The sequence below is a fragment of the Leucopleurus acutus genome (assembly GCF_964270905.1).
Source record: "Leucopleurus acutus genome assembly, chromosome: 3".
Taxonomy (NCBI): domain Eukaryota; kingdom Metazoa; phylum Chordata; class Mammalia; order Artiodactyla; family Delphinidae; genus Leucopleurus; species Leucopleurus acutus.
This window is the reverse complement of record NC_139145.1, coordinates 5,871,717-5,884,223: the sequence shown is the minus strand read 5'-3', so window position 1 is coordinate 5,884,223 and position 12,507 is coordinate 5,871,717. Positions and strand designations below refer to the sequence as shown.

Genomic DNA, 12,507 nt, shown 5'->3' with positions numbered 1-12,507 from the left:
CCATTTTCAGAAGTGGAAGTGGCAGACAAGGGAGGAGGGGGGAATGGGGCGAAAGAAAGTCACGGCTGTCCCCCACCCCCCTCCCTCTGGCGCCTTGCTCTTTTTGAAGATGCCGGCTCAGTCACCCACACCCCACAGAAGACAACAGCACACGTCCCGGGCTTTCTCCATCATCTTCTCGGAGGTTTATTTCCAGCCCTGCCCCTCTGAGACAGGAACCCGCCCCTCCGAGGCCTGGCCAGGCACCCAGGCCCGCGCCACCGCCCCCCAAGCGCAACCTTAGGCTATTCGGCCCGCAGGCGACAGCAGCGAGCTCCGGTCCAGTCCATGCCGGCGCACTGACAGTGGCACGTGGTCTCGGCGCGCACGTCCCACGAGCCACAGGCAGAGCCACAGGTGCAGCTGGTGACGGCGAAACCTGCGAGGCGGAGCGAGGAGGAGAGAGCTTGGACTCTGAGCCAGAGGCTGAGGGCCTGGGGTTCCAGGGGGCTGGCAGCGTGGGCGGCGGGGAGGCCGGGGGCCTGGACACCAGTGTCCTGAGGAAATGGGGTCCGGGAGTTGGGGGAAGGGACAAGGCTGGGAGTGCAGACCAGGACATTACAGAAGTAGAGGCTGAGACTCTGTGGTCCTAGAGAAATAGAGGCTGGACCTAGGGGAGGGGGTTATGGGGTACTGAGAACAGAACTGAGAGCCTGGACCACGGGTTCTGTACTCACCTGCGGGGCAAGTGACCAGGTGCCCCCTGGAGGTGACACTCCGGCAGTCCAGGCCAATGTTCCTTATTGCCGCAGGATCTATGGAAGGAGTGACCGAGGTAACTGTGAAACCGAGCTGCCCCTCCCCCAATCTCATGCTGCCCAGGTCCTGGTGGTTTGGAGATGGGCAGGGGGCTCAAGAAAACCGCCCTTGGGGAAGGCCCAGGGGGTCGGGAGCTCATCACCTCTCAAGATTCTGCTTTGAGGTGGGTGTTTTGGAGGGAGGAGGGTTTGGATCTGTTGCTAAAGGTGGAGCTGGGGGGAAATGGGGTTGGGTTGGGTTTGAGGTTCAGATTTGGTTGGGGTTGGAGTTGGGGTTGGCTTGACGTTCGCTCCATGTCAGGAATCAGAGGGGCCCCTGAGGCCCCTGCCGAGGTTGGATGCGAGGGTGCTCACTTAGGGAGCTGGTGAGTTCCTGGATCTTCTCGCTGATGGCTTTATCCATGGGACATGTCAACTTGCCACACACCAGCAGCCCCAGGACTGGGAGGAGGAGGAAGGAGAGAGCCTTCATCCTGTAGGTGCTGCAAGAGGGAACCGAGAGACCCCAGCTGCATCAGCCCCTCTCCAACCTAGGAGGGGTCAGGCCCACAGAATGTGTGGGATCGGGAACCCTGGGTCCCCACGGGGGACGGGGCTGGAGGCCCAGCTTTGCCCCTAAAGGCGGGAGCAACTGTCACTTACCCTCTCCGTGGACTCAGCAGGCCCAGTTTTGGACACGAATGACGTGCCTCTGCCTCAGCTCTCTCTTTAAGGCCTCCGAGTGTGGGGCTTCCTGTCTTGGCTAAGACCCCTGGCATCCTGGGACTCCCTTCCCACATCCGGGGCTAAGAGGAAGCCCCCAGGGTAGAGTCCAGGGACCTAGTGGTGCCACAGCCTCTCCTTCAAGAGCCTTCCCTTCCCACATCCAGGCTGGGACTGGTCCAGAGGGTAGAACCTGGGGGATAATTCCAGGAACCATAGTCGACGGGGCAGGGAGAGATACAGGAGCTTGCACGGAGGGGAGGGGGCACACACACAAAATAATGTCCTTGTTTGAGAAGTGCATGCCATGTTCATTCCCAAAAAGCCATCACCATAGAAGAGATAGATAAAATCATGGTTTATTCCTTCGATAGAATAATCGACAGTTGAAGTGTGCAAACTACGGCCCATGGGCCAGATCTAGCCCACCATCTTTCTTTTTTCTTTTTTTTGGCCACACTGAGCATCATGCGGGATCTTAGTTCCCCAACCAGGGATCGAACACCCATCCCCCTGCAATGGAAGCACGGAGTCTTAACCACTGGACCACCAGGGAAGTCCCGCCTACCATCTCTTTTTGTACGACTCATGAGCTAAGAATGGTTTTCACATTGTTTGGGTTTGTTTTGTTTCCAATATGGATGGATTTTTAAAAAATTGTGATAAAACACCCGTAACATAAAATGTACCATTTTAACCATTTTCAAGTGTAATTTCAGCAGCATTGAGGCAGTGTGACCACCGAGGCAGACACTGGAATGCTGTGGCCACAAGCCAAGGAATGCCAGAAGCCACCAGAAGCTGGAAGAAGCAAAGAACCAACTTTTCCCTAGTCTTCAGAGGGAGTATGGCTTGATTTCAGCCATACAGTGTTGTGTAATCACCAGCCTTGTCCATTTCCAGAACTTTCTTTTTACCATCCTAAACTGAAACCTTACCTATTAAACACTAAGTCCCACTTCCTCTTGAAGCCCCTGGTAATCTCTCATCTACTTTCTATTTCTATGAATTTGCCTATTCATATAGCAAATAAGTGGAATCATACAATATTTATCCTTTTGTGCCTGCCTGATTTCACCAAGCATAACATTTTAAGGTTCATCCATGTTGTAGCATGGATCAGAACCTCATTCCTTTTTAAGGCTAATATTCAATTTTATGTCCATACCGCATTTCGTGTATCATCTGTTGATGGACAGTTGGGTTGTTCCCACCTTTTGGCTATTGTGAAGGATGCTGCTATGAACCTAGGGGCAGGACAGGATAAAGACACAGATGTAGAGATGGACTTGAGGACACGGAGAGGGGGAAGAGTAAGCTGGGGTGAAGTGAGAGAGTAACATTGACATATATATTCACTACCAACTGTAAAATAGCTAGCTAGTGGGAAGCAGCTGCATAGCACAGGGAGATCGCTCAGTGCTTTGCGACCACCTAGAGGGGTGGGATAAGGAGGGTGGGAGGGAGACGTAAGAGGGAGGGGATATGGGGATATACATATGCATATAGCTGATTCACTTTGTTATACAGCAGAAACTAACACAACATTGTAAAGCAATTATACTCCAATAAATATGTTTAAAAAATTAAAAAAAATAACTTTTGAAGGATGCAAAAGAAGTGGGCAGCTCTAACTACAGGCAGGGTGAGAAGCAGAGAGAATGTGTGGAACCCCCTGGGGCTCCCCAGGGACTCAGTTTGAAAACCCTTACTTCAGTAGCAGGAAAGAGTTCTATATGCCCTGATAAAGAAATGTTCACATATTGAGGTCTGGGGAAGTCATTCTGGCTTATACATGAGTTAATGTGAATTTTGTGCTAGGTAAAACAGCCTGCTTGTGGCCTATGAAAACTACATTGTGCATCTGCTTTAATTATTAAAGAAAAGGGCACATTGACCAGAAGTAAAGAATATCCGTGTTCAAAATAAAGATTAAAGCCCCTCTTCCTGGGATGCCAGGGCTGGTCCTCCTTTGATGATAAGACTCCCTTCCCAGGCGCCAAGGTCCTACCGACTCACTGTGTACATGCTGATCTGTTTTTATGAAACCTTGAAGGAGTGTCTCCCTGACATCTTTGATGTTCTCTGTTCTTACAAGATATAAAACTGTGCTGAAAACCCTGCTTCTCCCAAGCAGTTTCTCAGAGTTTTCCTCTGGGAAGCTGTCTTCTGGGCTATAGTCCTCAGTTTGGCTAAAATAAAACTCTTTCTATTGCTATTATTGATTGTTTATTGATTATTGTCATCGATAGCCCCTTAATTCTCTTTTAAAAAAATCCCTTTATTCTCCCTGATTTCTACCAGCAAAACTGAGCTCTAGTGACCTTTTACATCTAATACTACTTAATACAATTCTAGAACCAGGTCTTTAAAAAGTACAATAGGGCAATCACATAACTACAATTTTTAAAAATCAATCTTATTGAGGTATAATTTCCATATAATAAAATGCATCTATCTTAAGTGTTCAGTTACATACATTTTGACAAGTCTATATACCTGCATACTGCATGAATGTTTTGTTTTTCCCAAGTATTGCTTTTTTAAAAAATCAGGTGTAATTTACATACGGCAAAATTCGCCCTTTTTACTGAGTTCTGAGTTTTGACAAATGCATACAGTTGTGTAACCACTGCCACCAAATACTTATAATTTAAATTATAATTGGAAAAAAAAAGGAAGTTTCCCAAAGATCTGAAGGAAAACTGTCCTGAAGTAACAGAGAAGGAGATTTTTCTACCCATACAACTGGTTTTCCTGTGCGCTGCAGATCTTGTGAATATTGTGTTACCAGTTTGTTCTCACCTCTGTTAATATACATCTGTCCTTGAAGTAATTTTGAACAAAGAGGCCTGTATCACTCAGAGGACTGGAAACTGTTGCCACTTGTTGTGAAACTGACTTCCAGAGGCAACCTACGCTTCTGACTGGTTGCCTTGCTACATAACTTGGCCTAGTGATGATGTGGCAATGACAGGTACCTCTGCCAATCAGAAGAGAATCATTGACACCTGCTTGCTGTCCCACAAGGATGAAAGAAAATAAAAGTAAAAGCCTTGATAATTATTAGAGAAATGCTAATCAAAGCCACAATGAGGTACCACCTCACACTGGTCAGAATGGCCATCATCCAAAAGTACAAACAATAAATATCATATATATATATCAACACTGTATCACTGTGTTGTACACCTGAAGCTAACATGACATTGTAAATCAACTGTACTTCAATAATAAAAAACATAATAAAATTTAAAAAATTAAAAAAACTGTTGGTGGGAATGTAAATTGGTACAGCCACTATGGAGAACAGTATGGAGGTTCCTTAAAAAACTAAAAATAGAACTACCATACGACCCAGCAATCCCACTACTGGGCATATACCCTGAGAAAACCATAATTCAAAAAGAGTCATGTACCACAATGTTCACTGCAGCTCTATTTACAGTAGCCAGGACATGGAAGCAACCTAAGTACCCATCGACAGACGAATGGATACAGAAGATGTGGCACATATATACAATGGAATATTACTCAGCCATAAAAAGAAATGAAATTGAGTTATTTGTAGTGAGGTGGATGGACCTAGAGTTTGTCATACAGAGTGAAGTAAGTCAGAAACAGAAAAACAAGTACCGTATGCTAACACATATATATGGAATCTAAAAAAAAAAAAAAAAAAGGTTCTCAAGAACCTAGGGGCAGGACAGAAATAAAGATGCAGACATAGAGAATGGACTTGAGGACACGGGGAGTGGGAAGGGTAAGCTGGGACGAAATGAGAGAGTGGCATGGACATATATACACTACCAAATGTAAACTGGATAGCTGGTGGGAAGGAGCCACATAGCACAGGGAGATCAGCTCGGTGCTTTGTGACCACCTAGAGGGGTGGGATAGGGAGGATGCGAGGGACATGCAAGAGGGAGGAGATATGGGGATATATGTATATGTATAGCTGATTCACTTTGCTATAAAGCAGAAACTAACACACCATTGTAAAGCAATTATACTCCAATAAGGATGTTTAAAAAAAATTTAAAGAAAAGGGGAATGGTGTGGAGATGGGAGGGAGACTCTGACCACAGCTTCCTGACAGCCTCCACCTTGTGCCCCATTTCACAGATGGGAAAACTGATGTTGGGTGAGGCTGAGTCACTCCCGAAGGGGAGATTTCAGATCCAGATTTGTTGGATGCCGGAGTCCTTATTTATTTATTTATTTGGCCGCAGCTCTTGGCTTGTAGGATCTTACTTCCCGGACCAGGGATTGATCCTGCGCCCCCAGCAGTGAAAGCGCCGAGTCTTAACCACTGGACTACTAGGGAAGTCCCAGGAAAGAGTTTTATTTGAGCCAAACTGAGGACTATAGCCTGGAAGACGGCCTCTCTGATAACTCTGAGGAACTGCCTCAGAGATGCATGGTTTTCAGCGCAGTTTTATATCTTGTCAGAACAAAGGACATCAAACAAGTCAGGGAGACGCTCCTTCAAGGTTTCAAAAAAAAAAAAACAGATCATCATGTACACAGCGAGTCGGTATGACCTCGGCGCCTGGGAAGGGAGTCTTATCATCAAAGGAGGACCAGCCCTGGCATCCCAGGAAGGGAGGCATTTAATCTTTATTTTGAACATGGACATTCTTTATTTCTGGTCAATGTGCCCTTTTCTTTAATAATTAAAGCAGATGCACAATGTAGTTTTCATAGGCGACAAACAGGCTGTTAGCATAAAACAGGCTGTTAGCATAGGCCACAAACAGGCTGTTGGCATAAAATTCAAGTTAACTCATGTATAAGCCAGAATGACTTTCCCTGTATCTCAATATGTGAACATTTCTTTGATCAGTATATATGTATTAAATCACTACGTTGTACACCTTAAGCTTATGTCAACGAAGCTGGGGGAAAACCAGATTCCACATTTAAGTATTTGTCTGTCTCCATCTGACTTATTTCATCTAGCAAATACTTTATGTAAATCTATGTAGGCGTTACAGAATGAGGCACGGTATGTAGTGGATGCTTCAAACGTAGCTTTTTTTCAGGAGGGGGGATCAATATTTTCCCAGAATTTCCCCAGCCACAAACAGGGATCAAGGCTCTGGGTGGCCACTCAATGTGGAGGGGCCACCAGCCAGAACTTCCTCTTCCTGTCCTGTCCCCTTAATACCTCAGCCCTGGGGACCCCATCTCAGCCCAACAGGAACAGAACTTTCCCACTTTCAGGGCTATGTCCTCACCTCCAGGAGTCTTTTCACAATATTTTTGGCAGTAGCTGTTGGTTAACTTGTGTTTTCAGATTTTGAGCAACTTTACAGAAAAAAAAAAAAAAAAGGGGAAGCTTGCCTTGCTTCCTTGACATCTGCTGGGTTCCCCGGGGCCACTCAGCCCCTCCCCAGAGGCCTCAGGCAATTCTTGCTTTGCTAGGGTCCTGGGGGTTTCACCATCCCACCTCCACCCCTCTCCGCCCAGCCGGCAGCTCCACCATGTCTGGGATCCTCACTTTTTCATTCTTTTTTAAAGCAGCTTTATTGAAGTATAATTTACATACTACATTCATCCATTTCAATTGTACAACTCAGTGATCTGTAGTAAGTTTCACAGGGTTGCACAGCCATTACCACAATCCAATTCTGGAAAGTTTCTATCACCCCTAAAAGGAATCTTGTGCTCCTTTGCAGTCACTCTCTATTCCCACCCCCACCCCTAGGCAACCACTTTCTGTCTGTGAATTTGCTTATTCTGGACATTTCATATAAATGGAATCGTACACTATGTGGTCTTTTGCATCAAGCTTATTTACTTAGCATAGTGTTTTGAGGTTCATTAATGTCATAACATGTATTTTGGTCCTTGACTGAGCTGCGTTCCATCGCCTGGATGTACCACATTGATTTCCATTCACCAGCTGATGGGCATTTGGATTGTTTCCACCTTTTGGCTATTATGAGTAATGCCATGAACGTTCCTGGACATGTCTTTGTGTGGATGTATATTTTCCTTTCTCTTGGGTGAATTCTTTTTAATGCAGGGTCAGTTTCCATTGTCTAAATGTACCGTAAAGTATTTAAACTTTTATTTTTTTAGTTTTTTAAAAAAACTGAAGTAGAGTTGATTTACAATGCTGTGTTAGTTTCAACTGTACAGCAAAGTGATTCAGTTATACACACACATATATATATATATTCTTTTTCAGATTCTTTTCCATTATAGGTTATTACAAGATACTGAGTATAGTTCCCTGTGCTAGACAGTAGGTCCTTGTTTTTTACCTATTTTATATATAGTCGTGTGTCTATGTTAATTCCAAACTCCTGGGAATTCCCTGGTGGTTCAGTGGTTAGGGCTCAGCACTTTCATTGCCGTGGGCCCGGGGTTCCATCTCTGGTAGGAGAACTAAGATCTGCACAGTGCAGCAAAAAACAAAAACAAAAACAAAAAAACCCCAGAAATCCAAACTCCTAATTTATCTCCCCCGCTCACTTTTATTTTTAAGTAGAGCAAATTCAAGACCACAAACTTTTCCCTCCTGTTAACTTGGATGAGATATTGCTCTAGCAGAGCCCCCTGCCCTGCACAGCATGGGCTGAGAAGCCTCCCTGCTATGATGTGTCCCCATGTCCCCACAACCAAGAGCATCAGTGCTCACCACCCCAGGGGTGCCCTCCTGACCTTCTGAAGCCCTGATGCTGACCTGAGGAATCCTTTTTTCTCACTTTGTGGAGTCCTCCTTCTTGGCACATCCTGAGAACTACCGCCCAGCCGGGGCCAGACCATCTTACAGCATTAAATAATAATGATGTATTATTATATTAATACTATATGATCGTGGTATATATTAATATATTATTATTGTGGCAGTCGGTGGTTCTTGGATGTTGCCTCTAAGCTTATACCATGACCACCGGTGACTCTGGAGTCTGTTCCCACCCCAGGCCTCCCCGATGAGCTCATGTGTCCAGCTGCCTCCCGGGGATTCAGCGACCTAATCCACACCCACAATAACACGTAACAAAACGCGCTAGGTTGTAACTTTCCATACGAACCAACTTCAGTAGTTGCTGGGAGTCCTTTCAAGAAGGATCCCAGCTGATTCCAGTGGGAGGAATGACAAGTTTGAAAATAATCTTCAAGAGATATTGGCAATTAATAAATAGATAAAATTTTAAAGTACAGAAAAAAAAAATTGGGGAATTCCCTGGCAGTCCAGTGGTTAGGAATCCGCGCTTTCACTGCGGTGACCTGGGTTCGATCCCTCGTTGGGGGACTAAGATGCCACAAGCCTCGCAGCGTCGGGGAAAAAAATAATAAAATTAAATTAAAAAAAAAAAGGGAGAGATCGGAAGGAATCCATGGCTGCTAAAACCTTTATGTGGAGAATTGTTGGAAACCAGGGACACCTCCCGCCCGCCCCCAACCCACCGACCAATCGTAGGGACATGACATCATGGAGCTCCTGACGTGAGGCCTCACAGGACGCAGAGAGAGGGTCGATTTTACCCTCACACGAGGGTTTTGAGAATTCTGTGTAATGCATGTGGAGGGCTTGGCAGGATGCCTGGGGTGTGGTCAGGGCCTGACACTACCGGCTGCTCTGGCCCATTTTCGGGGGGCGGGGATGGGTGTGGTCCGTGAATATTTGTAGAATCAAAATGCCCTGAGGTGGGAGCCTTTACAACATCATCTACGTACAAATAAGGGCCAGAGGCCGAGGCGATTTAAGCAACAGAGTTTCGCTGGCGCTGAGAACTATTGAGTAACTCATGACCTACTCCCCCTCCCCCACCCCCGCCGTCCCTAATAGGGTCACCCAAGCTCGGGTTACAGACGCTAAAGATCAAAGCAGCCAGCAAATTGAGCCATAGCGCCCTCTGGCGCTCGGAGCGCTTACCTACCTAGGCGGGTCCCGGAAGAAAACCGCGGCTTTCCAAGGAGGAGAGTTTAAAAGCTAAACTTTAGGGCTTCCCTGGTGGCGCAGTGGTTGAGAATCTGCCTGCCAATGCAGGGGACACGGGTTCGAGCCCTGGTTTGGGAAAATCCCACATGCCGCGGAGCAACTAGGCCCGTGAGCCACAACCACTGAGCCTGCGCGTCTGGAGCTTGTGCTCCACAACAAGAGAGGCCGCGATAGTGAGAGGCCGGCGCACCGCGATGAAGAGTGGCCCCCGCTTGCCACAACTAGAGAAAGCCCTCGCACAGAAACGAAGACCCAACACAGCCAAAAATAAATAAATAAAATAAAAATAGATCTCCTTAAAGTGGAAAGAATCACCCTATGAATAATGTTATCGTGAATATCATGCTAACAATTGAATAATTATTCCAATAAAATATTTTTTTAAAAAAAAGTTAAACTTTAAAAAAAATTAACTAATTAATTGATTTTGGGCTGTGTTGGGTCTTCCTTGCTGCGCGTGGGGGCGTGGCAGCTACTCTTCGTTGCGATGCGCGGGCTTCTCATTGCGGTGGCTTCTCTTGTTGCGGAGCACCGGCTCTAGGTGTGTGGGCTCAGTAGTTGTGGCTCGCGGCCTCTAGAGCGCAGGCTCAGCAGTTGTGGCTCGCGGGCTTAACTGCTCCATGGCATGTGGGATCTTCCCCCACCACGGATCGAACCCGTCTCCCCTGCACTGACAGGCCGATTCTTAACCACTGCGCCACCAGGGAAGTCCCTAAAAGTTAAACTTTTAAATCCATCTCCCTCCCACTCCGTCTCCCAGTAGAAAGGCTTCTCTGCCAAAGCCGTGGCGGGGGGCGGGGCATCCAGGGCCAGCCGTCTCAGTGGTCTGAGATGACTCACTTTCTCCCCTGCACCTCATCTACTCGACAGCCTTGCACGTCCATCTTTCTGCCCTATTACGCGTTTCGCATAAATCTTAGTAGAATTGCTGAATCGAAGGGGTTTTTGCTTCTCCAAGGCCCTACCTGCAAAACTGTCCGTGCAATTTTTCTGGGAAGAGTGTCTTTAGATTTCTCTGAATTCTCAAAAGGATAGGTGACCTCAAAATCAGGGCCAAGTCTTCCGTGGGCAGGGAAGGAGGGCCTCAAGTGTCCTGTGTCCGCCCACTCCCTGGTCCCAGTCTTGGAGGGGCCACAACTCCAGAGATGACAGGATGGAAATGGGTAGCGCTCCACTGGGGGGCGCTATACCCAATTTACCCGCCCACCAGGGCCCCCTCCCAAGGCACTCATCCCAGCTGAGCCCCATCACCAACATTAGACTTGGGGCCCCCACCTGACCCTGCTCAGATCTTTTCTGTAGTTTCCCATCATCCCAGCAGGGGCCAAATCCTCACTCAGGCCTCAGGTGGCTCTCAGACCTTGTCGTCCCTCAAGACCTTTCCCTCTGGCTCCATTCTGCTCTCTTGCCTTTGCCTCCACTGTGCCCTCCCCTCCCTTCCCAGACTCCTCTTCACTTTCATTCTCTTAAGTGCCACCTCCTCCAGGAAGCCTTACCAGGCTGCCCCTGAGTGGATTACCATGTTCTTGGGGCTCCCACAGCCATCTGTGCCACAGACTGCCAGCCTGGCTGTGTGTCTGTGCCCCAGAGAGAAGGGCCTTCATCTATCTTATTCAGGCTGTGAGATTCACATCTCACTTTAGCTGAGTGTTATGGGCTGAACTGTGTCCCCAGAAAATTCATATGCTGAAATCCTAACCCCCATGCCTCAGAATGTGACTGTATTTGGAGACAAGATTTTTAAAAGATAATTAAGTCAAAATAAGGTCATTAGTGTAGACTTTAAGCCAATATGACTGGTATCCTTATAAGAAGAGGAGATTAGGGGCTTCCCTGGTGGCACAGTGGTTAAGAATCCACCTGCCAATGCAGGGGACACGGGTTTGAGCCCTGGTCCGGGAAGATTCCACATGCCACGGAGCAACTAAGCCCATGCGCCACAACTACTGAGCCTGCGCCCTAGAGCCTGTGAGCCACAACTACTGAAGCCCGCGCACCACAACTACTGAAGCCCACGTGCCACAACTACTGAAGCCCGCACGCCTAGAGCCCATGCTCCACAACAAGAGAAGCCACTGCAATGAGAAGCCCGCGCACCTCAACGACGGGTAGCCCCCGCTCGCTGCAACTAGAGAAAGCACGTGTGCAGCAATGAAGACCCAATACAGCCAAAAATAAAATAAATTAAAATAAATAAATTTAAAAGAAGAAGAAGAAGAAGAGATTAGGACACAGACACACACAGAGCGAAGAGCATGTGAGGACACAGGGAGAAGATGGCCATCTATAAGCCAAGGAGAGAGGCTTTAGAAGAAATCAACCCCACCGACACCTTGATCTTGGACTCCCGGTTTCCAGAACTGTGAGAGAATAATCTCTGTTGTGTAGGTCACCCGGAATGTGGCACTTTGTTATGGCAGCCTTAGCAAACTAACACACCCAGTGAAGGGTCTGATAAGTCCTGCAGTTAGGAGCCCCTGTGAACAGCCTGGACAAAGTGGGGGCGGGGAGGAGGATAAGCAGGGAGAGTTCTAACTCTCTGGGGTGGGAAATGGGCATCGTTTGCTGTGTTCCTCACACAAATGCAGATTCTGATCCTAGGAGCCTGAGAAGACCCCTGGCCTCGTGTGGCCCCAGGCCCCACTGAGACAGTTCCTGAAAGGCTGGGGGTGCTGGGATACAGGGCATGTTCTGCTTGTTAACACTACTACTGATGGTCCCATCGGAGCAGCCGAGATAACCCTAGTACCAGTAGAGGAGCAGCTGCTGTCATTTTCCGGTGCCGTCAGCTTTCGGCGCCATTTCACCTCCTCTGCAAAGCCACTGCCGTCATTGGCCCCCATGTTTTTGGAAGGGGGACCCAAGAAGTTGGCCAAAACCTAGCAGCTAGTAGATCTTGGAGCCAATATTCAAATTAGAGCTTGGGATGCCCTCTGGAAGGACAACAGGATGGGGTGGGGCCTGAGGCACAGGTCAGGGAATGGGACCCAAGGGTGGCAGTCCTCGTCTAGCTCCCATGGAAAGAAAGTGAGGTGGGTGCCAGCTGGCAGA

General features: G+C 47.6%; 1 protein-coding gene across 1 annotated transcript; it reads right to left on the bottom strand.

The window, feature by feature from the left end:
• Positions 1-256: 256 nt before the first annotated feature.
• Positions 257-1,521, bottom strand: RETN (resistin). Its single transcript, XM_082834855.1, has 4 exons — positions 1,440-1,521; positions 1,152-1,279; positions 717-794; positions 257-418 (listed from the first exon to the last, which is right to left on the bottom strand). Exons 2-4 carry the CDS (start codon positions 1,267-1,269, stop codon positions 285-287), a joined length of 330 nt encoding a protein of 109 aa, XP_082690981.1. The 5' UTR covers positions 1,270-1,279; positions 1,440-1,521; the 3' UTR covers positions 257-284.
• Positions 1,522-12,507: the final 10,986 nt, after the last annotated feature.